Raw genomic sequence first — 25790 nt, 5'->3', positions numbered from 1 at the left:
TTGTACTCCTCCTGAAAGGGGCATCCTTTATATCCTTCCTGCATCCTTTGATGTATACCAGCATCACAAAGAAGAAAGTACTTGTAGCATTTTTCAAATGCTTTTGAGGAAGAAACTGGAATGTTAATTGTTGTACAAAATGGAGAGAAAATATTTAAAATGCTTTGGATTATGAATGCATCTGAATAATTAGTCTTAGAGAATTCAGGTGTAATCCCAAAATGAACTGAATTGAACTTACACTTAAACTTGTATGAAACCTTGACTTATTAAGAGGAAGAAGAATGTACTTGTGGTGGCATTCTATTTTCCTTATTATACAATCTTTTTTTTTTGGTCCTGAGGCTTGAACTCAGGGCCTAGGCACTGTCCCTGTCCCTGAGCTTCTTTCTGCTCAAGGCTAGCAGAACTCTACCACTTGAGCCACAGCTCCACTTCTGGCGGTTTTCTGTATATGTGGTGCTGGGGAATTAAACCCAGGGCTTCATGTATAAGAGGGAGGTACTCTTGTCACTAGGCCATATTCCCAGTCCATGTGTATTATCTTAAAAATGGTGAATTATCTTTTGGCATTTCTAGAAATCGTGACAGAATAGATTAATATGTATATATATCAATATTAATCACAACATTAAAGAAAATTGAGAATGGACTAATAAGTACTTCAGAATATAATTCTAATTATAGTACATTTACACTTCAAAGTTCTAGGTTGTCTTTAAGTTGATTTTGAATATTTAATAAAGAAAAAAACTCATGATACAAGAAAAACATGCATAATAAATATAAGATACCATTTGGAAATAAAATAGTTATATATCTTTATATAGTGGGGAAAAACTTGCCCTTGAATTTTAGGAATTGTTTTTAATGAGAAAAAATAGGCAGTTTCTTAATGGGCTTTCTCGAGGAGATTCCTTTGTGATTCTAAATTTTTCTTAGAAGATTTTTTACAGTGAGATTTACTCTCTCATATTAGATATCTAATCATAGTAAATTACTTGGGAATCTTCGGTGCTTAGATATGAATAACCTGATGTTCCTTATACATGCCCATAATATTGTATTATGATCTTGGTAAGGGGTAGGTTTAAAATAACTTGGAATCACAGAGTTGTGTTTTCCTGCTAGTATTTTGTTATGAAAATGTTCAACCATACATAGGAAAAGCTGAAAATAATACACACCAAGGACTCATAAACCTTTACCATCTAAATCCTATTAGAACAATCTGTCACTGCTTTGCAACTTACTCTCCCTACCACTCTACTAATTCTAAATAAGTTACAGACATCGGTATCAGAAAACCAGAATCCTGAGAGCTTTATTTAGGCTGAAGAGTGATTTTCAAGTTTTAAAAAAAGATATAAAGCTAAAATTTACTCTGGAAGTGGAGACAGAAGATTGTGAATTCCAGGCCAGCCTGGGCTACCTAATGAGACTGTCTCTAAAAACAAGGTAGCAAACATACCAACCAACCAAAAATCCTAAAATATTTTGGATACCATACAAAAGAGCTGTAGATGGCACAGCTAGGGCAGAGGAGGGGGTGGGTGGGGAGGTTCAGAGTTTTTCCCTTGGCTCGTTCTTCATCTTCCTCTTTATTAAGGTTTTGTCACAAAATTTGAAATCAAAGCTCTAGGGGCTGGGAACGTGGCCTAGTGGTAGAGTGCTTGCCTAGCATGCATGAAGCCCTGGGTTCCATTCCTCAGCACCAAATAAACAGAAGAAGCTGGAAGTGATGCCGTGGCTCAAGTGGTAGGGTGCTAGCCTCCAGCAGAAGGAAGTCAGTGACAGAACTTGGGCCCCCAGTTCAAGCCCCAGGACTGGCAGAAAGAAAAAAAAAAAAAAAGAAAAACCAAAGCTCTAATCCATTCCCTTTAGTCCCACCTTAAGGAATCTGGATCCAATGGTGTTAAATGCCCTGTGCAAGGTTGTTGGGGAAGTTAATGGATGAACTAGGAATCAAATCAAAGTTTTCTGATTTTGATTACTGTGACTAAAGAATCATAGGATCTTAGCACTGAAACTAACCATGAAGGACAGCTTTCTTGCTTTAAGACTCAGTAAACTGCCTGGTACTCGTGGCTCATGCCTGTAATCCTAGCTACTCAGGAGGCTGAGATCTGAGGATCACAGTTCAAAGCCAGCTGGACATAAAAGTCCTCTTGAGACTCTTATCTCCAATTAGCCACTCAAAAACCAGAAGTGGCACTGTGGTTCAAGGGGTAGAGTGCTAGCCTTGAGCACAAAGAGGCTCAAGGACAGCACTGGGCCTTGAGTTCAAGCCCCACAAATGACAAACAAAAAACTTAGTAAACTGTTCTCTATGTCAATGTGAACACTCTTATTTTGGGAGTAAATTTCATATAAAAGAGAAGGGAATTATGCTGTTAGATTTCTGAGGGTGGTATAAAAGATCCTATTCTGAGAGAATAATTTGGATGATGTGGGTAATCATATTATGACCTAATGTTCTAGTGAAATCATAATTTTAAATAACTTGGAAATGTTATACAACAACACTTATATAATACATCCTTTTACTATATTGTAAAAGGTTTCATCTTCTGACTTGCATTCTTTTTTTTTTTTTGCACCGGTCCTGGGGCTTGAACTCAGGGCCTGAGCACTGTCACTGACTTCCTTTTGCTCGAGGCTAGCACCCTACCACTTGAGCCACAGCGCCACTTCCGGCTTATTCTGTTTATGTGGTGCTGAGGAATGGAACCCAGGGCTTCATGTATGCTAGGCAAGTACTCTACTGTTCAGCCACATTCCCAGCCCCTGACTTGAATTCTTTGATTTAACTTTTGAATTATTTTGAAGTTAAATGAGTAGGCCTTAAAAATCCGTAGTTGTCTGTAATTACAGCTTTAGATTGAATAAAATTTACTTTGATGGACTGGAAATACATTAGAACCTGGGTGTTATTATTGTACTTACAGTTGATTATGTAGAATACATTGATTAGTAAGTGCATAGTATCACCAGTTAACTAAATTTTATTTTTAACTTACTAAACATTTAGTGAAAAAGCGGAGGAACTGGCACAGGCACGACTACACAGAAATTGATGATGGTTCCAAACCAGTGCAAGCTGGAACCAGGACCTTTGTTAAGGAGTTACGTTCGCGAGTCTTCCCAAGGTATGAAAACATAAAGTGTTAATAAATTGTTGGCTGATAAAATGACACCATGTAAAGCAGTGCTTTTTCTCTTTCTTTTCCCTTTCTCTTTTCCTCTTTCTCTTTTCTTCCCCTTCCCCCTTCCCTCTTTCCTTTTCCCTCTTCTCCCTTCTCCTCCCCTACCTTTCCCTTCCCTTTTGTATCAGTCCTAGTGTTTGAAATCAGGCTCTAGGTGCTGTCCCTGAGCTTTTCTCTGCAAGGTTAGCTAGCACTCTACCACTTGAGCCACAGCTCCACTTTTGGGCATTCTGGTGGTTAACTGGAGATAAAAGTTTCACAGACTTTCCTGCTAGGGCTGGCATTGAACACAACCCTCAGGTTTTCCTAAGTAGGATTACAGGCGTGAGCCACTGGTACCTGACTTAAAGCAGTGCTTTTGAACTTCAAGCTGTAACATATTATTGTTCTCAATTGGCTTTTCTTTTGTTTGTTTTTGCCAGTTCTGGGGCTTGAACTCAGGGCCTGGGCACTATCCCTGAGCCTTTTTTGCTCAAGGCTCCAGTGCTCTACCACTTGAGCCACAGCGCCACTTCTGGTCTTTTTTGTTCATGCAGTACTGAGGAATGGAACCCAGAGCTTCATGGATGCTAGGCAAGCACTGTACCAATAAGCCACATTCTATGCTCTTTTTTTCCCTTAATGAATACAATAAGAAGAAACAGTACCTTGTAAGTAATAAGAATAAGAAGTATAATTTCATGAAAGATTTGCTGTATTTATATGCATTTAGGTCACCATGTAAAAATATTACTCCTAATTTTGGTCATAGACCCAAAACTTTGAAATACAATAATAATCTGTGGTGATGGTTCCCTGTATTTGGTTTCTTTTAATAGACAGCTGCTACCTCCACCTATCCTCATGCCTTTTATATTTCCTCAGGTCTCCTATTTTCCAACTCTGTTTCTCTCACTTTATTTAACTGCCCATACCCTGACTCTACCAGAAGCATGCAGAACTATTGCCTAGCCTCTGATGCAGAGGGACTAAGGCTTTTGATTTCTAAAAATAATGGAATATATTTGAATTGTCTGTGGCTCAAAGAGAGTCAAAAGCATTAGAAAGCATTTAATCATGCTAATTTACATCATTTCCTACTCAGTGTCTGACATCTCTTTAACGTGATAATACTTGATAGGCTTTTATATGAAATTATATCTTTGCGTGTTATAAAGGGAAAGCACAATTTAAATATAAATCACAGTATCACATTTGGCTTGTTACAGATTTTTTTTTAGATCTTGGAATGAAAAATCCCAGCTATTTTTCCTCAACCTTTAAAATTCTTGTCTATTTTTCTCCACTTCTTTAGTTCCTTACATAGAATCTTAAAAGGATAAATGTCTATTTTGGCTCCCTCAGTACTGCTGAGAAATAGAAAACTTAGGAAAATATTGTTTCCAGGTGATTTTTGTGTATGTGGTGCTGAGGAATGGAGCCCAGGGCTTCATGCATGCTAGGCAAGCACTCTACTGCTAAGCCACATTCCCAGCCCCTCCACATGATTTTTGTTGTGTTTAAAATCTTCATTCTCAACATTCTCTTTTCTTAGTCTTTAAAGGTGTAGCAGAAATATTTATATTTTGATCATTTTATATATTTTTCAGTAACGTGTCTTGAATTAAACAGATCATACTATCTGTGAATTTTATTTTAGGATAGCCAAAGGGTTTTAGAATTTTATTTTATTTTTTTAGATACTGTATTTTTTTTTCTTTTTTTTTTGCCAGTCCTGGGCCTTGGACTCAGGGCCTGAGCCCTGTCCCTGGCTTCTTTTGGCTCAAGGCTAGCACTCTGCCACTTGCCACAGCGCCACTTCAGCCTTTTCTATATATGTGGTGCTGAGGAATTGAACCTAGGGCTTCCTGTATACAAGGCGAGCACCTTACCACTAGGCTATATTCCCAGTACCCCCCCTCACCCCCTATTGTTTAACAGCCTTTAGTGAGATTTCTCATGTCATCTTCATACAAAGACACAATAAGTTTTTTAAAAAGTGACAAAATTGACATTTTATTGTTATTTTTTCCTCAGTGCCGATGAAATCATTGTAAAGATGCATGGTAGTCAGCTGACACAAAGATACCTGGAGAAACATGGATTTGATGTTCCTATTATGGTCCCTAAATTAGATGATCTTGGACTCAGGCTCCCTCCACCTGCTTTTTCTGTGATGGACGTGGAACATTACGTAGGTACGAACTTGGTTCCATTAAGGACTTGGGAAAACATGGTAAAACTAAAAATGTCCTAACAATATTAAAACTGAAGAAATATCAACAGTTTTATTTCCTAGGTCAGAAAAAGTAAAACTTATCATCACTTCTGCTGAAAGTTTTTGTAGGCTCTTCAATGGTCAGAAAAACAATGAAACAGTTTACCCTCTCATTTAATTAGCCTTATCTTTCTGCTTTCTTTGGTGTTATTAAGTATGATACCTGCTTAAAGCATTACTGAGGGGAATCCTGATGCCTGAGAAGACATGGGCAAACTGGACTGGTTCTAGGCAACTATGGAATGCATGAGCAAAAATTCTGAGAGTTCACTGTACCTACTAGTCCTCTGGAACCTGTTTCTTGACCTCCGGTCCTAGAAGAGGGGAAGTAAAAAGAAGAGATTATATTCAACCTATGTTCATGTTGATGATGTAGTGAACATTGTCATTTAGTGGTATCAAAACCATTTTGATATTGAAATTTGGAAGTCATAAGAAAAATGAAGCTGGGCCCTCATTGGCTCCCATCTGTAATCCTAGCTACTCAGGAGGATGAGATATGAGTATTGTGGTTCAAAGCCAGCTTGAGCAGGAAAGGCCTGAGACTCTTGCCTCCAGTTAACCACCTGAAAATTGCAAGTGGTGCTGTGAATCAAAGTGGTAGAGCACTAGCCTTGAGCAAAAAAGCTCAGGGACAGCACCTATGCCCTGAGCCTCACAACCAACAAAAAAAAGGTGAAAAGCAGAGTGCCGTATTGTTAACATTTTTCATTATTTTTAAAGATAAAGCTGGCTGTATTTAGATGCCATTTGTACATAGATCCCAACACTACCTCAAAATTGTGTATCCATTATAGTACATTATCTCTTCAGAAGAGGAGAGATATTGAATTATTGGTTGACAGTTCTCCTTGATAATTGTTTCACCGAGGAAATTCAGTTAAATGTCATGACTTCATATTGTGCTAAATTTGAATATGTGATAGAATATGGGATGAGGCCAAAGCTTAACTAAACCCATTTGCATAGGTAACACTGTAAAATAAATGGCTGTGTAATAATAGGAAAAAAATTCCAAACTGCTTGATACCTAACATTTTAGTTAGCAAAAGACTTCATTTAAATACTCATAACAGGATAATATTACATCGTACAGATAAAATATTCTACAATATTTACATGAAGTTACATTTAGGTAAAAAAAAATGTTTGCTTTCTATTTCAGTTTGGCATATTTTTAATTCCACCCTGTCCTCCATCATAAGATTGTTTCCTGTAGTAGCAATGCAGCTATCCATAATCATCATATTATGGTTTTGCAGGAAAATATAAATCAATGACAACCCAGAGTGTGGGCCTTCAGACAGGCACTAATGTGAACTGAGTTTTACATATATTAACTACTGATTTTGTCTTGAGAATATTAGAAAGAACTACCAGAGAGAGGGAATTATTTGTCCTGATTGATTTGTTCACTAATTACTTGATGACTGATCTTTTCTTCAAAATGACATACTTAGAATCTTATACACTATATAAAGTTGAAGGGAAAAGCCATCCTCTTATTTTATACATGAGGAAATTTAAATCTAGAAAATGTCTTGACAATTTTCACATCCCAATATAATGTATTTTTGTTACAGTAGCTGCATACAATCACTAACAGATAGTAGACTTTTTATTCCTATATAAATTTTTAAACTCATTGTTTTGTGGCTGTGTAGTTTTATACTTGTTTTTACTATTATACTAAAGACGTATGGTCTTTAAAATATTTTTGTTTAGGGAATCTCTTGTGATAATTCTTAAGCCCAATAAGACTATAATTTCTCTGCAGGTGGTGACAAAGTGATAGATGTCATTGATGTGGCAAGGCAGGCAGACAGCAAAATGACTCTTCACAATTATGTTAAATACTTCACAAATCCAGACAGACCAAAAGTGTTAAATGTGATCAGCCTTGAATTCTCAGATACCAAGTGAGTAGTTCTGAACATTTTGGTATAGCATTATGAGTTTTAGATAAATGTTTCATGATCTACTTATTTTAATAAGAAATATAATTGTAACTTTTATAGTTGTCCACTGATGCCAGTATTATAAGTTGTGCTTTGGGCAAGCTCAGAGAATATTTAGAAATACATTGTGTTTCAACTTTTTAAGCATTGTTGTTAACTTTGAGCTGTAGTTAATTACTTGGTTTGGGTTGATCTGGGAAAAGCAATTCTAAGAAATCTTAATGTGTGTGTGTGTGTGTGTGTGTGTGTGTGTGTGTGTGTGTGTGTATGTGTTTTTTTTAAAGGATGTCTGAGTTGGTGGAGGTCCCTGATATAGCCAGAAAACTTTCCTGGGTTGAAAATTATTGGCCAGATGATTCAGTGTTTCCCAAGCCATTTGTTCAGAAATACTGCTTAATGGGAGTTCAAGACAGCTATACAGATTTCCACATTGACTTCGGTGGGACTTCAGTCTGGTACCATGTCCTCTGGGTAAGACTAGGGTATTTGTTCTCTTACTGATAAAAATATACATCATATTTGCTGGTGGTGCATTCATCATTCATATGCTATAAATAACAATTATAAAGGAGAAAGTTTTTTCTTTTTCTTTTTTTTTTTTTTAATGGTAGTCCTGGGACTTGAACTGTAGGGGCCTGGGTGCTGTCCCTGAGCTTCTTTTTGTTCAAGGCAGTCTACCACTTGAGCCACAGCACTGTTTCTTTCTTTTTTTTTTTTTTTCAATCTATTTTGGAACATTTTTATTACCACACAAAGAAATTCCATATTCATTAGCATACATTTCTCTACCAAATGCCCCAGGCCTAGCCAAATACTAATCTTAATCTGTATGACCCAAATTTTAAAGTTGTGGATTACAGCACTGTTTCTGGTCTTTTCTGTTTATGTGGTGCTGAGGAATCGACTCCAGAGCTTCATCCATGCTAGACAAGCACTCTACCACTAAGCCACATTCCCAGCCAAGGAGAAAGTTTTTTTTTTTTTTTTTTTTTTATTGTGGGTATTACTTTGCCTTTAAGCATTACTTTTATTCTTTAAATCCCAAATAATAGAAGAGCCAAGAGGTATTTTTGTTTTTAATTTACTTTAGTTACACAGAGAAGAGGGTCATTGTTACTATTGTTCCACACATATTTACAATGTATTACAATAAATCTCACCCTACAATTCATTCTCCTTGTCCCTACCCCCCCTTCCCCAAACAGTTTCAATAGGTCTCATTTTATTTTCATAGTTGCAAATAGTACATTTTGGTCATATTAAATCTCCTTTATCCTCCTTGTTAACCCAAATAAGTTCTTTTAAAAAATATCTTTAGTTGTACAAAAGAATTTTAAACATGTCAATTTATGAGCACAATGTATCATGATCAATGTCATCCCTTCTATCATTGCCATATAAATTTTTTGTTTTTATTTTTCTTCCATTTTTAAAATTTGGTTTTCAGTTAACTATGTCTTCATTTCCCTCTTACCTAGTCTCATAAATTACTACTAATCCTCAAATCAAATAACTAAGAAGGAGCAAAATTTTTATAATAATTGCTTTTGATCTTAAAGTTGATTAAAACAACTAAGTAGTTGAATAAGTCACAGATGCCCGTAAAATACTCTTTTGTAGTTTACATTGACTTTGCTTTATCTAGAACTGCATTGCTTAATAGAGTATCTGATATTCACATGTGACTAAATTGAAGTAAAATTCAGTATAATTAAAAATTTAGTCCCTCATTTGTTTTAGGTGCATTGGAAGTGTTCCATCTGAAGTTAGTGATTTCTGCCCTAGGTAGAACAGATAGAAAAAAATTTCCATCACTACAGATAGTTCTATTGGAGCTTGGTTAGGCACCAAGTCTTCCTTTTCCAGATGCCTATGCTTTTATTTGATGCTGTGTTCCTGAGTTTCTGAAGGAAGTTTATTTACAAGTCTTTAAACATCATTATATCATAGATCTTAGGACAAAGTTTGCAAAGTGACTATGCTGGTACTTAGAGCCTATTAACATGTATTTCTATTCTTTAAAAACTGAGAAGTCATCAATGGGATGTTTGTGGTTGATTTTTTTTAATCTTCCTCTTTTGCAATGATTTCTTCAGCCTGATGTCAGTTGGGGGTGGGGGAAGCCCTAGTTTCTGTGGAAATGCTGATTGAAGGAATTATAACTGCTTATCAGGTGTGTGAATAGTTTTCTGAACTTTTAACATCTCTTATAATTATCTAACTTGTTTTATATCCTTGTGTTGGGAAAAAATACAACATACCAATGTAGGCCATCCTAAGAATGGCTTCTACTTTTTCAAAAATAGTACGATTACTTTCTTCTAGGGTGAGAAGATTTTTTATTTGATAAAGCCAACAAATGAAAATTTGGCACTCTATGAATCTTGGAGTTCATCTGTGACTCAGAGTGAGGTATTCTTTGGAGATAAAGTTGATAAATGCTACAAATGTGTGGTGAAGCAGGGACATACCTTATTTGTTCCTACAGGTAAGATTTTAGTTCAATCTCCCCTTCCCTTTAGTTGATGCTCATTCACATGGAATCAGTTCATAAGGAGAACATCGGCTTTATGTTTGGCTCCATGTTTGGCAAGAAACTTTTATGGACTTACCTAAGAAATTTCTGATCTTGGATATTTTACTGATTTATTCCTTAAAGGGCTTTTCTTGTTTTATGTCATTTGCTTTTGCTTAAATTTTTATTGAAATAGAGTCCACATACTATAATATTTATCCTTTTAAATTATATAGTTTAGCAATTTTTAAATCAATGAAGTTTACAGCCATCACCACTGTCATATTCTAGGACATCTACATTGTCTACAAAATAAACCCTACACCTTTCAGTAGTCACATTTACGCCTTCCTTCTACTAATATACTTTCTGTCTCTGTGGATTTGCCTGTTTTGAACACTATATATGTACTTTTGTGTCACACACGTAAGTATGTTTTTGTTTTATGGCCTGTTCATTGTAGGGTATGCCATGTTTTGTGTGTCCATCAGTTGATGGACATTTGGGTTCTTTCTACTCAGAATGTTATGTATAGTACTACTTTGAACACTTGTTTACAAGTTTTCATGTGGAGGTATGTTTTCATTTCTCTAAGGTTTATACCAAGTGGTGAAGTAGTTTGATTTAACTATGTTTAACATTTTGAGGAACTGCCAACTTCTCTATATCTCAAGTATAGGTCCCAGTGTGTTGATTTGAAATATGAATGAATGCCGGGTACTACTTCCCAGGCTAGAGGTTTTGAGAACTAGGTTCTTCTTGTTTGAGTGGCCTCAATGGCTGTGGAATTCACTGGGCTCTATTACTTCAGGCTTTGCTTTCTTACCTTGCCTTTGGTTTATCCAGTAATAAATGTGTGCTTGAATAAATAATCAGTGCCTAGAACAACCAGAATTTATGTCTAGATAAGTATTTTCATTGTGTCTATGCTCCTCTTTTAAATCCTCTTCTTAGTGTTCCTGTTCTTATAAATATTTTGTTGTACTTCTTTAAAATCTTGAATTGGAATTAATAAATAACAATATCCTGGGCTGGGAATATGACCTAGTGGTAGAGTGCTTGCCTCATATCATATACATGAAGCCTTGGGTTCAGTTCCTCAGCACCACATGTATAGAAAAAGCCAGAAGTGGCGTTGTAGCTCAAGAGGTAGAGCCTTGAGCAAAAAGAAGCCAGAAACAGTGCTCAGGCCTTGAGTTCAAGCCCCAGGACTGGTCAAAAACAAACAAACGTGTGTGTGTGTGTGTGTGTGTGTGCGTGTGCACATATTTAATAGCTACTTAAACTACTGTACATATGCACTAGTGGCTACTCAAATTCCATTTAATAGAGTTGGTGTGTAAGTTAGCAGTTCTCAGACATCAGAGTACATCAGGCATATATGGAGGGCTTATTAAACCTTAGATTTCTGAGACTTGTCCTCAGGATCTAACTCAGTAGATCTGGGATAAGCCAGAACATTGCTCTCCCTCTCTCCTTCCCTTCTTACCTGATCCTATCTCTTTGTTTCCCCTCTTCCTCCTCTCCTACTCTTTTGAAACAGGGTCTTGCTTATGTAGCACAGGCCCATCTCAAATTTGAGGACCTCCTGCCTCTAAATCTCAAGTGCTGACATTATAGGTGTGTCCCATTTTATTTGGTCATGAGCATTTGCATTATTTAACATGATAACATGACTAATGCAGGTGCCTGGTCTGGGGACCAGCTATACTTAGAGAACCACTGCTATAGACAACATAATTTTTTCCAAGGTTGTTGATAATTGACAAACTGCTAAACAAGCTGTAGTTTCCTTCAATTTGCAGAGACATTACATTCCTAGAATTTGTGTCAAAACAATGCAGAAATACTTTGCTTCAATATGTAATGGAATTTTAGTTTCTAGGCCTAGATCATTAATAAACAGGCTTTGTTACATGAATGCCCTGAAGAATTTATATTTCTATAGTCTTTATGTTACTTCTGTGAACATTACTTTAAGAAATTAAGCATTATCTCTTAGATTTTAATTTGAAAACATCTTAATGGGAAAAAAAACCACCATTTTGATTACCAACATTTATATTTATAGGACTATGACTCACCTATTAAATGTGAGTAATATGCCTTTTCCTTTTTGCAGAGTCCAGTCTCAAATTGAGGTCCCTGGTCTTCTGTTTGTTCCTTTCAGGGCACTCAGTTCAATGTGACACTAAGGAAGCAGCATGCCCAGCCAACACCCCATTCTTTAATGGAAAATGTGCTTTTCTAATTCAAACCAGATTTGAGTTGTCTCAGAGTAAAATCCTTAATTATAAAGTTGGGTCATGTTTTAAGCTAAAAAACAAGACAATCACCAAAAAGCCTTCATTTTATTTCTCAAACTTAGACAAAGCCTAGCATATTACTGGTCTTAATAAATATATGAATGAATTGATTGTCATAAGCATTAACTTCTTCAGTTAATGCTGAATATCAGCTGGTGTTAATGTTTAAGTTGCTTATTGGTAATAACACATCTGTTTGGTTTAAATATTGAAAGATCACTAATTTATATACTTGTAACCATTTCAGGGTGGATTCATGCCGTGCTCACTTCTCAGGACTGTATGGCTTTTGGGGGAAACTTTCTGCACAATCTTAACATTGGCATGCAGCTCAGGTTTGTGTTATTAGTACTGAAAGGATGTTTTGCTTCTTTCTTAAATAGGACCTTTTTTTTCAATTAAAAAATAACTTACTTGAAATCCCGTGAAGATAGACCTTGAGAAATGATTAGGACTAGAAACTTTAAACAAAAGTTTTGTTTGAAAATTTTGTCAGGAGGATTCTTTCAATTCTGAAACAAAAGTAATAACTTAGTATGCTATTAAATTTTCTGCAAAGGTCCTTGGGCTATTTTTGCAACAAAGGAATTAAGTGGAATCAGTCATACTCAGGTATGATTTGTAATGCTGAAACAAAGTGACCCTTAAAGACAAGACTGTTGCAAAATATTTGCTTTAGTTTTGTTTCAGGTACAGGATTAGCAGCTAGTTTCCTCTTTGTATGAGAATTGATCTTTGTGTAACTCTGTTCCTTCCCCAGTAATTTAATAATAGTACTTTTTTTTTTTTGGTTGGTCATTGCACTTGAACTCAGGGCCTGGGAGCTGTCACTGAGCTCTGAGAGTACATCTTATAAGGCAACACTGCTTATATTAAAAATGATTTCCGACTAATAAACTAGATGAGGGTTCCCTGACCATAGTGACTCTTCTAGCTTTATGTGCTATGGGACTCCTGAATAGTCTGCATTAGGGGCATTATTGCAGGAAGTAGTGGCTTTTTCAGTGTATGAGTCTTTAAGCCATTGTAGGCCTTATATTAACTTAAGTGTGGATTTTGTCTTTTTTATAGGGGGGTGGGAGGAGGCTGGTCCTGGGGCTTAAACTCAGGGCCTGGGTGCTGACGTTGAGCTTTTTGCTCAATGCTTGTGCTCTACAACTTGAGCCACCTCTCCACTTTTGGCTTTTTGATATTGCAGGTAAGTTCTGGCTTTTTAATATTGGAGGTGTCTCACAGACTTTCCTGCCTGGGCTGGATTTGAACTGTGATTTTCAGATTTCATCTCCCTGAGTAGCTAGGATTACAGGTGTGAGATACCTTTGCCCAGTGTTCTTTTTTTTGTTTTGTTTTGTTTTTTAAGTCTGAGACTGGAACTCAACTTAGTACCTGTTGCTTTTGCTTATTGGCTAGCACTCTACGAACTGAGCCTCATCTCCATCCCCAGATTTTGTCATTTAGTACTGAGCTGTAACTGGGGAAGAGTTGGTTCTGCTTCATGGAGTTTGCAAGCATTTTACAGAAGACTAACCTCATGGCAAACTGTGCCTCCTATCCTTATGCTACTCATATTAAGTACCAAATGTGGGCTTCACCTTGAATGCTTAGTAGATCCTAAAGAAAAGTCTAGTGAGCATGGCAGAGTTGTCAAACACACGAAGCTGATGTTTAAAAACATATTGTTTTATTTATTAATAGAGCCCTCATTAAATCCTTTTTACTAAAACTGGGGCACAAATTCCAAAGTGATCCTTTACAAAGCCCAAGGTAATTCTTAAGTATCATCGACAAATTTAGGAAAGTCAGAACCCATGTAAGAATGTAGTATAAAGTTACTTATAGCAACTGATTGATCTTACGATTATGGCATGCTTACTTTTATTTTCAAATTGGTTACCTTTACTTACTTTTGAAATGCTAATATGTATATTAAATATTTCTTCAATTCTTTTCATTTAGGTGTTATGAGATGGAAAAAAGACTAAAGACACCAGATCTTTTCAAATTCCCTTTCTTTGAAGCCATATGTTGGTTTGTAGCCAAAAATTTGCTGGAAACCCTGAAAGGTAATCAATAATTTGCATGTTCTCTTGCATAACATATGCATAATGTTTGTAAATTTCTTCAGACCTGACAAAAAGAGATTTTTATACTATGTTGTGGATGCCACCACCCTTTTTTTTTAAAAAGCACATGACCAGTTGTTTAGTAGTTAGAGTCTCTAGTTCATAGCCACCTCACACAGTTTTAGAAATCATTTCTGGGGGATTGGTGGCATGGCTCAGTTGGTAGAGTACCAGCCAATAAGTGAAAGTATCAGGTACTGAGTTTGAGTTATGATCTCAGACAAATAAAAGAAATAACCAATCCTGGGGTTCGAGGCTTGGCTCAAGTTGAAGAAAAGAAGCCATGTATATAGAAAGATGTGCATCAGAACAGCGTACAGTGTAGGTAATACTAGAAAATGTTTGTTTCATCTTGTGACCTAGTGACCTGCATACATTCTCAAACATTTGTGTCTCACTGTCAAGAATGTAGCTTGTATAGATCTTTAACTTACCTACTCAGATCTGTAAAACCATGCCCTAGAGGTCAGACATAATTTAGTACACCTCCTCTACCTCTGGAACAGTGATTCTGTCCCCTGGGCTGGTCCTAGGGAAGGACAGTGCTCCTCCTTATGCTTCCAATAACACTTGTGCAGGGGTGGGGCTGGGAATGTAGCTTAGTGGTAGAGTGCTTGCCTAGCATGCATGAAGCCCTGAGTTTGATTCCTCAGTACCACATATACAGTAGAAAAAGCCAGAAGTAAGCCAGGCATTGGTGGCTCATGCCTGTGATGCCTATTCAGGAGGCTGAGATCTGAGGACCACAGTTCAAAGCCAGCCAGGGCAGGAAAGTCTGTGAGACTCTTATTGCCAGTTAACCACCAGAAAACCAGAAGTGGCACTGTGGCCCATGTTGTAGAGTGTTAGCCTTGAGGTGAAGAGCTCACGAACAGTGCCCAGGCCCTGAGTTGAAGTCTCACAACCTACCAAAATAAATAAATAAATAGCAAGGGCTGGGAATATGGCCTAGTGGCAAGAGTGCTTGCCTTGTATACGTGAAGCCCTGTGTTCAATTCCCCAGCACCACATATATAGATAACGGCCAGAAGTGGCGCTGTGGCTCAAGTGGTAGAGTGTTAGCTTTGAGCAAAAGAATCTCAGGGACAGGGCCTAAGCCCTGAATTCAAGCCCCAGGCCTGGCAAAAACAAAACAAAACAAAATCCCAAACTTGTGCAGGGTTAAAAAATCATTGTCATTCTCTCTCCAAAGATGACCTACTTTCAGTCTATTGAGAAAGTATATTTCTTTCCTAATAAACTTCCCTGTCACTTTCATTGGAAAAAAAATGTGGCTGTGTCAAGAGATCACTGCCATGTACACATTCCTCAAACACTAGCTTTTAAAAATTGTGAGAATAATTAATTTTCATATCCTGAGAGAATCAAGTAATATCTACTATCACTGTTCTGACCTCATGCTAACTCATACAGCTCACACTTAGCACGCAAACCAACTGAACACAGGTATATTTCTTTTAGAAAAATCTGTTGAGTTATTAGCCTTGATGTTGTTTTCTTAAGATGAAATTTCAGATTTGAATGTTTATATATATATATATATATATATATATATATATATATATTTTTTTTTTTTTTGGCCAGTCCTGGGCCTTGGACTCAGGGTCTGAGCACTGTCCCTGGCTTCTTTTTGCTCAAGGCTAGCACTCTACCACCTGAGCCACAGCGCCACTTCTGGCCGTTTTCTGTATATGTGATGCTGGGGAATCGAACCCAGGGCCTCATGTATACGAGGCAAGCTCTCTTGCCACTAGGCCATATCCCCAGCCATGTTTTTATATTTTGACTTTATACTCTCTGAGCAGTTGAGTTGATGATTGAATAGTATTTCTATTTTCTGCTTTGTATATACTGGTGCCAGTGAGAATACAATTTGTCTGATTTTAAATTAATTCTAGTCAGTTTGCAAAAGATGGAACTATTATTCATTCTCAGGAAAACAGATGTAGACAGAGAAAACAATGAAGTTTATTCAGTTTCTTTTTCCATTTGGAAGTTATATAAGAAAGAAAGAAAAAAATGGGACAACCATAAGTTCACTTCTTAGGATAGTACCGAACTAAAATGACAAAACTGTGTATGGATTTCTTTTTCCCCTCAAAAGAAAACCAGTAGATTCCTTGCTTTACATGGGGGGAGAAAACAGTGTCTTTTTATAGTACAGTGCCAAAGGAGATGCTGACTCATGCTACCGGTGTATGTGTGATGGAGGTAGGCCCCCAAGATGTGGAAGACCAGGTTCTTTTTCACATGACCAGCTTCTGCTCCAGAAATCAGTTCGTGTCCCTTGGGGCTTGAACTCTAGCCTCCAGCTCTTGCTTGGCTTTTTCAAGGCTGGAGCTCTTACCACTTGACCCATACCTCTACTTCTGCAGAAATCAGTTCTTAATCTGAACCCCTGGCTTGGCCAGATGTTGAACCCTACAGTTAAAAGAGACTGAAAAAACAAAGTAAGAGCTAGAGGCCCTGAGTTCAAGCCTAAAAACTACTGCACGCGCGCACGCGCACACACACACACACACACACACACATACAACTGCACAGTTTATTTGGAAGACTAGTTAAATCACAGCATCAATTGGCTTAATATTAGAAACAACTATTTAGTATTTACTTTAGGTCATCCAAAGTTCAGAAATACTGAGGTCTGATCAGGAGCGTTAAAGAATTTGAAATGCATTAAAGAATTTGAAATAAAAATAATTTTATAAAAAAGCATTCACTGGTAACTGAAATGTTTAACATCCAGGTGTGTATAGGGTACTTGACAGTACTGATGCTTCAAATCCATTCCCATTGAAGCTGCGGCCAAAGGACTGTTACAGCAATTATCATTGTCTTAGCACTTATTCCGGAAACAGGAGTGGCAGGAGTAGTACTCTTGTCACCCCACAGTACAGTAGTCATCATTTACTTCTCACTTTGGCCTATTGCTTGCCAATTCTGAGACTGTTATGTAAAGTTTGTATGATGCGATGAATTAGTTGAAGGGATGCTGTATGAACTTCTTCACTGTATTTCATGTTAATGATAACAGTGAACTAGTTTTTTGTTGTTGTTGTTGTTGTTTTTTGTTTTTGAACTCAGGGCCTGAGCACTGTCCCTGGCTTCTTTTTTGCTCAAGGCTAGCACTCTGCCACTTGAGCCACAGCGCCACTTCTGGCCATTTTCTGTATATGTGGTGCTGAGGAATCGAACCCACGGCATCATGTATATGAGGCAAGCACTCTTGCCACTAGGCCATATTCCCAGCCCCCAGTGAACTAGTTTGGATCAAGTAAAATTAGTTGCTGAAAATCTTGCTTTTGCTTCAAATTACCTGAATTTTGACTATACCTGAGATATTTTGCCCAAGTTTTAGATAACTGCTCTGGTTTTAAAACCCAGAAAAGGTATTTGTATGAGTATGTGTGTTACTTTTACTGTGGCAAAGAAAGTCATATATAGTTTGCTGTGTAGATGACACACACTGCATACACACTTGGACAGTTTAAAAAGAAGTTTGTTATTCAGGCAACTTGTACTCAAAAATACTTCTTACCTTTCCCATTATGTATTTTTTCCCCTTCTATAAATAAAACCATGTCAACTTTTGTGATACTGTTTTTTGTTTTTTGCCAGTCCTAGGGTCTGATCTCAGGGCCTGGACACTGTCCCTGAGCCTCTTTATGCTCAAAGCTAGCACTCTTCCACTTGAGACACAGCACCACTTCTGGCCTTTTCTGTTTATGTGGTACTGAGGAATTGAACCCAGAGCTTCATGCATGTTAGGCAAGCACTCTACCACTAAGCCACATTCCCAGTCCGTGATACTATTTTAAAGTAGGTTCTCAACTAATTCTCAGCGTTTTTGTAATTTTTTTCCCTAACATAAGCATCAAAAACTATTCATTTCCCATTGTAGTATACCACATATTTTGATATGTTTTCATTATCATTTACAATAATGAAAACCAAGGTTTTCTGATGTTGTGCAATCTCCTTTCCCCTCCCCTCCCTGTTCTTCTCACCTCCTGTTCCCTTGTTTCCTTCTCTTCCTTTTCCATTTGAGCTATGCTCCCAGTCCAGCTTTTGGCTGATAAATTTTAGGAAATGGTATCTGTTGGACTTTTCTGCTTTAACTGGCTTTGAACAGAGATTCTCTGGATCTCAGCCCCCTGAGTAATTAGGATTAAAGGGTGAGCCACTGTCACCTGGCTATTTCTTTTTTGCCAGTCCTGGGGCTTGGATTCAGGGCCTGAGCATTGTCCCTGGCTTCTTTTTGCTCAAGGCTAGCACTCTACCACTTGAGGCACAGTGCCACTTCCAGCTTTTTCTATATATGTGGTGGCTGAAGAATTGAACCCAGGGCTTCATGTATATGAGGTGAGCACTTTACCACTAGGCCATATTCCCAGATCCCCTTGGCTATTTCTTGCCACTAGGCCATATTCCCAGCCCCGCTGGCTATTTCTTTCTTTTTCTTTTTTTTTTTTGTTTGTTTTTTGGCCAGTCCTGGGCCTTGGACCCAGGGCCTGAGCACTGTCCCTGGCTTCTTCCCGCTCAAGGCTAGGCTAGCACTCCACCACTTGAGCCACAGCGCCGCTTCTGGCCGTTTTCTGTATATGTGGTGCTGGGGAATCGAACCTAGGGCCTTGTGTATCCGAGGCAGGGACTCTTGCCACTAGGCTATATCCCCAGCCCCCCGCTGGCTATTTCTTAATACCAGTGTTTCTTAGTTTCTAAACAATTGGATTTCTCTAGTTACATTTTTTGTTACTGATTTCTAGCTCAATTGCATTATGAATATGTACATGATTTAGATCTTTGCATTTGTTGACATTTGCTTGTGTTCCTGAGATAGGGAAAGAATATGTATTGTAGGTTGTCAGGTACATTATTCTTATAGCCGTCAAATCAAATTGTACCTGTTGAAATTTAGTATCAAAAAATTTTAGTCCACTGTATTGTCTACTGTGTACATTGTAATGTCCCATTGTGATTGTGAAGTTACTTAATCTTTTTGTAGTTCTACCTAGTTAATGCTTTGTGTATTTTCAGACTGTGTTACTGAGCAAATCTAAATGGTTTCCTTTCTAGTGAATTGAATATTTGGTCATTGTGAAATAACTATTACTGACAATACATCAATATAGTTATACCAGCTTTCTCTTGAGAGCTTGAGGTCCTCTTTACATCTTTGTTATTTTAAACCTTTCTGTGCCTTTTGTATGCTTAACTGAAACATTTTGGACAAAACTACTCTTTAGCTTTTTATTTTTGCCTTTTGAATTGATTATTTCATTATCTACCTTTTAAGTATTTTGTATTATTGTTATTTTATTATTTGTTATGACTTTTTTTGTCTTTTTAGAATACTTTAATTCCCTGTCCCCATTCGTTCCCACAGAACTGAGAGAAGATGGTTTCCAACCTCAAACTTACCTAGTACAGGGAGTGAAAGCACTACATTCTGCTTTAAAATTATGGATGAAAAAAGAAGTAAGTCATCGTTTCTAACTTTTAGAAAGATTAATAAAACAGTTCTTTTGCTGATTTGGTAGCACTTATGTGCTAGTTGTAGAGAAAATGGAAATTATACTTTAAATAGAGCCTGAATTTTATTACATAGCATGTACAGACATGTATCTTTTTCATTTGTTAAAGTAAATACTTAATCTTTTTTTTTTTTTGCCAGTCCTGGGCCTTGGACTCAGGGCCTGAGCACTGTCCCTGGCTTCTTCCCGCTCAAGGCTAGCACTCTGCCACGTGAGCCACAGCGCCGCTTCTGGCCGTTTTTTCTGTATATGTGGTGCTGGGGAATCGAACCTAGGGCCTCGTGTATCCGAGGCAGGCACTCTTGCCACTAGGCTATATCCCCAGCCCTAATCTTTTTAATTGGAAAAAGTCATTTAAAATACTCTCTAAGAACATGGAGTTTCATTTCATTATCACTGCTACATATCCATTAGAACAGGTACTGAAAAATACTCAGGAAAATAAAAATCATGTTGTCCATTGTCAAAGACTTCATCATCTATGTAAGTAGAAAATGCATCATTAAATTAACATATATTTAACAAAAGCAAAGCATATGTTGCAAAAAATGTGATTTGTTTCCTGATGGAGTGTTTAGATAAATAATTCTTAAATGTCGGTATTACTTTTACTGCTTTTAAAAAATAAAACCCATGGGCTGGGGATATGGCCTAGTGGCAAGAGTGCCTGCCTCATATACATGAGGCCCTGGGTTCGATTCCCCAGCACCACATATACAGAAAATGGCCAGAAGTGGCGCTGTGGCTCAAGTGGCAGAGTGCTAGCCTTGAGCAAAAAGAAGCCAGGGACAGTGCTCAGGCCTTGAGTCCAAGCCCCAGGACTGGCAAAAAAAAAAAAAAAAAAAGAAAGAAAGAAAAAAATAAAACCCATGGATATTCAACAGATTATGGTTCGGTAGATCTGGGGTAAAACCTTAAAAAATATCCCAGGAAAGGGACCAGTGGTTCACACTTGTAATCCCAGCTACTCAGGAGGCTGAGACATGAGGATAGTTCCTCAAAGCCCACAGGATAAGAAAATCCATGGGACTCTTTATCTCCAATTAACCAACAAAAAGGCTGGAAGTAAAGTTGTGGCTCAAATGGTAGAGTACTAGCTATGAGCATGAAAGCTCAGAAACAGGGCTGAGGCTCTGAATTCAAGCCCTAGGACTGGCACAAAACAAAACAGGTGATACTTTCTATGCATAGGTTAATTTATTGTTATGAATAAATACTATTAATATGTTACATTTGAAATGCACTTTTAGAAACATGTTTACATTTATGTTAAATTTATTCAAAGATAAGGGCAGAGCATTTGTTTGTTTTTGTCAGTTGTGGTGCTTGAACTCTGGGCCTGGGCACTGTCCCTTAGCTCTTCAGCTCAAGGCTCTACCACTTGAGCCACAGTGCCACTTCCGGTCTTCTGGTGATTAATTAGAGACAAGAGTCTCATGTTTCCTGCCCAGGCTGGCTTTGAACCTCGATCCTCAGTTCTTAGCCTCCTGAGTAGCTAGGATTACAGATGTGAGCCACCAGTGCCTGGCTGCATAATTGTTAAAAGTTATACTAAATGCTTAGAATTATATCTCATCTTTGCTATTAATAAATTTTATGACTCTGAGCATGCATGGTGTACCTAATCTCTACCTAAGATCCCTCAATTGTATAACAGGAATAACTTAAGGAATCCTAAGCTGAAATCTAAAGTGATCTGAAATACAAAACACTTCTGCTTCCAAGCATTTCCAGTACCCAGCATTTCAGATGAGAGATACTCAATCTGTATTATCTAAATCATACTGTTACTTAAGGGATTAATTGTGTTAATGTTTAGCACTACAAGAACACTAGGTGAGCACTGTAACTATCGATTTTTTTTTTTTTTTTTTTTTTTTTTTTGCTGGTCCTGGGGCTTGAAGGCTGGCTGGCTATTCCTGAGCTTCATTTGCTCAAGGCTAGTGCAGTCCACTTGAGCCACCACACCACTTCCGTCCTTTGCTGAGTAGTTTATTGGAGATGAGACTCTCATGGAATTTCCTGCCCAGGCTGGCTTCAAATTGTGATCCTCAGATCTCAGCCTCCTTAGTAGCTAGAATTATAGATGTGAGCCATGGGTACTGGTTTCACTTTTTTTTTGTTGTTGTTGTTATTTTTGTTTGGTACCAGTCTTGAAGCTTGAACTCAGGGCCTGGGCTCTGTCCCTGAGCCTTTTAGTTCAAGGCTAGTGCTCTACCACTTGATCCACACAGTTCCACTTCTGACTTTTTGGCGGTAAATTGGAAATAGAGTCTTACATCCTTTTCTTCCTGTGCTGGCTTTGAACTTCAATTCTCAGAACTCAGCCTCCTAAGTAACTAGGATTCCAAGTGTGAGCCACTGGGACTCAGCTTAAATATCACTTTTATTGTTACTTTCTTTTAACAAGTTATGCTAAAAAAAAGAAGAGATAAAGCAAAAGTCAAAACTAGTCTGTTGACTATATCTAAAAACAAAAACATTATTCAATGTAAAAAGATTGACATTTAGAAATAGACTTAGAAGTAATATTTTTTTGTATTTCAGTAGATAATTCACCAATTTCTTTTTCCTACTAATAGGGTGTTCTTTTCATTTTGCTTTTGACTGTTATTAAAGAAAAAAATACTAATATTTATTTGAATTAGACTTCCATGAGAAAGAAATTTAGGATTACTTAGGTGCCTAAAAATCTTTAATGAATTGTGAATTAATGTTAGGGTTAATTAATTTGTTTGTTAATTAGTAGTTGTGATTTGAATCACATTATGATTTGAGGTATATAGAGTGCAAGGCTACTACTCAGTATAAAGCAAGATAATTTATGAGAATTTTAACTCTTAATTTCAGAAGATTTTCTGTGGTAATGATAATTGGCTTAGACTACATCATACCAACTCCATGAACTATGAGACTAGGCTGCTTACTGTTATCTGGCTATAGCTGTAAAGTGTATAGAGAACCCAAATATTGATTTAGTAGATTTATTTTTACTTATTAAACTAACTTTGCTTTTCTTCATTTATTCAAATTACAGCTTGTATCTGAACATGCCTTTGAAATTCCAGACAATGTTAGACCTGGACATCTTATTAAGGAACTTTCTAAAGTAATTCGAGCAATAGAGGTAAGAGTAGAAACTGTCATCTGAGTGTGTGGTTGCTGTCTGCCTTGAGAAGCAAATGGATCCTCAATTATACTTCAAACATTTAAAAAGTGTTGACACACTTAGAAGTAATAGGATAAGCTGATTCCTGGACAGGTTTTCAGGCTTCTGAAGTCCTACATAGAAATTTGGAACAATGGGTTTTAATGAAGCAATGAAATAAGTGGTCATCATAGAACCTTCAAATCCACTTAATTTCAGCTATCCAGACATGAAAACATTTACGTAATTAGAAGAAAGGGAAAGAACTGTAAAGTGAATAAAGCTAAGTAAAGCGGAGTTGGAGAGAAGTGCATTTAGGGGGTGTGTAGGAGATCCCTTGACTGAAAATATCAGAACAGCTCTTCAGGTAAATATGTCTGATAAGAGCCTTAAATTCTGTGACAACTTACTAATTAAGAGCTACTCTAGGTATTTAGGAATGGGAGCTCTTAATTAATTAAAGTGGTTCTTCAGGAAAGTGATGCACTTATTATGTAGCTTGAACTAAAGGGAAATTCAGTGGAGGATTGGATGCCAACCAGTACTTAAATAAATTATGAGAGGGCTGTGTTTAGGGAATCAAAAGAGATACACCTCTAAGAAGTACTAAAATGCTGGGTTTATATCCATGAATGGAATAATTAATGTATTTTTTTAGTATAGTCAGGTGTAGTTGAAACATACCTTAAGCATAATAGTAATTATATATAAATGGATTTAGTATCAAAAGTCTATAACTCAAATATGTATGTGAATATATATATATATATATATATAAAGTCTTACATGTTTAAAAAGCTAAACAAAAGTACAAGGTCCTAATTGTACCCTTCCTCCTCCAAAAATAATTTCAAATATATACCCAGAAGAATTTGAAAGCAGGGACTTGAACATTTAAATGTGCACCATCTTCAAAGCAGCCTGATTCACAAGAGCAAAATGTGGGGGCAACTCAAGTGACCATCAATGGGTGAATGGATAAACAAGATATGATGCCTTTAGTACATATTATGGAATGTTATTTAGCCTTATAAAGGAAAGGAATTCTAACACCTGCTACAATATGGGTTAACTTTGAAGATGTTTTGCTAATTAAAATAGTCATAAGGGCAAATAGTCTATGACCCACTTAATATAAGGTTCTAGAATTATTAAATTCATAAAAACGGAACACAATAGTAGTTGTTAGGAGCTAGAAATGGGAGAATGGGAAGTTAGTGTTTAATGAATACAGACATTGAGTTTGTACAAATGAAAAACTTCTGGTGCTGAATGGTAGAAGTGGTTGCACAGTGGTGAATGTACTGAATGTCACTGAACTGCATACTTAAAGATGGTTAAGCCAGACATGATGACACATGCCTAGGTCTAGCACTCAGGAAGCTGAGGCAGGAGGATCCAAAGTCCAAGGCCAGCATAAGTTACATAGTGATGTCTTGTCTAAAAAATAATAGGTTATGATGGCAAAATTTTATATAATTATGCATTACTATGGAGGGGGGGTAGTTGTCTTTGGAGAATGGGAATTAGGTTGGGAAGAATAGATTGCTGCTTTTATAAACATGCTTTCAAAGTATTGACTTTTTTCTAAATTTTTAATTACAAAGGGGTTACAGTGATAATGAGTACTTTTCTTTTTGAACAGTGTTACCCCTTCCCTCAGTATTTACTTTTTTTTTTTTTTTTTGCCAGTTCTGTGGGCTTGAACTCCCAGCCTGGGTGCTGTCTCTGAGCTCCCTTTGCTCAAGGCTAGCACTCTACCACTTGGCCCACAGCACCACTTCTGACTTTTTCTATGATTCATTGGAGATAAGAATCTCCTGGACTTCTGCTTGGGCTGGCTTTGAACCATGATCCTCAGATTTCAGCCTCCTGAGTAGCTAGGATTACAGGCTTGAGCCATCTGGTAGTATTTACTTTTTATAAGTGTTAGGTATGGAGATCACCAGGAAGAAAATGTCACCAGGAAGAAAATGCATCCTCTCAAGAGTGACTGAATAGATGGTCCTTAGAGAAGACAACTTTAGCTCAGTGCCTAAAGTTCCCATATGGCACTTGAGGTTAAAGAAAAGGGGGGGGAGGGGCGGGAGAGGGAAAAGAAAAAGGAGAGAGGGACCAAGAGAGAGGGAGAGCGAAAATGGTAGAAGAATTGATTTAGGTTAATATAAGGAAAATTTCTTCATTGCCTTAAATTATCAGGTGTTTTATATTATTCTGATAGTTTAACAAAATGTTTAAAATAGTAACTAAAGTCTGTAAACTCTGTTATTTCTAGAAGGCCATAATATTTCACTACTGCATTTGGATATACTTATGCTATAGTAACCTTGTTAAATATATTTAACATGAAAAAATGTAAGAAAAATATTGGTGTCTTTTAATTTTTTTTTCCTTTTTGCCAGTCCTGGGGCTTAGACTCAGAGACTGAGCACTGTCCCTGGCTTCTTTTTGCTCAAGGCTAGCATTCTACCTCTTGAGCCACAGCACCACTTCTGGCTTTTTCTATTTATGTGGTGCTGAGGAATTGAACCCAGGGCTTTGTGCATGCAAGACAAGCACTCTACCACATTCCCAGCCCCTGGTGTCTTTAATTTTAAAAGTAAGTATTACAACTATACATCTGGAAAGGATGTTTATCATAGAAAAGAAATAAAAGCAGCCTAAATAGCTTGCTGAAAGTATTCAGTCAATAAATGATACAGCAGAATACTAGAAAGCTTTTACTCTGATATTGAAAATC

The 25790-nt window shown here is 37.2% G+C and overlaps 1 protein-coding gene across 2 annotated transcripts in view; it reads left to right on the top strand.

Annotated features, from left to right (window-relative positions):
* Positions 1-25790, top strand: part of Kdm7a (lysine demethylase 7A) — a 68830-nt gene that overhangs the window by 27830 nt on the left and 15210 nt on the right. Inside the window, exons 3-11 of one of the 2 annotated variants that reach the window (XM_048340328.1) lie at positions 3032-3149; positions 5223-5383; positions 7241-7382; positions 7706-7892; positions 9747-9909; positions 12490-12577; positions 14199-14305; positions 19755-19846; positions 22940-23029. In XM_048340328.1, coding sequence (XP_048196285.1) covers positions 3032-3149; positions 5223-5383; positions 7241-7382; positions 7706-7892; positions 9747-9909; positions 12490-12577; positions 14199-14305; positions 19755-19846; positions 22940-23029 — 1148 coding nt within the window. The remainder of the gene's footprint in view (positions 1-3031; positions 3150-5222; positions 5384-7240; positions 7383-7705; positions 7893-9746; positions 9910-12489; positions 12578-14198; positions 14306-19754; positions 19847-22939; positions 23030-25790) is intronic. The other variant, XM_048340329.1, reaches the window with a different exon arrangement.

This window comes from Perognathus longimembris, chromosome 2 (genome assembly GCF_023159225.1).
Source record: "Perognathus longimembris pacificus isolate PPM17 chromosome 2, ASM2315922v1, whole genome shotgun sequence".
Classification (NCBI taxonomy): domain Eukaryota; kingdom Metazoa; phylum Chordata; class Mammalia; order Rodentia; family Heteromyidae; genus Perognathus; species Perognathus longimembris.
The sequence above is the reverse complement of the archived record's forward strand: the minus strand, read 5'-3'. Positions and strand labels throughout refer to the sequence as shown.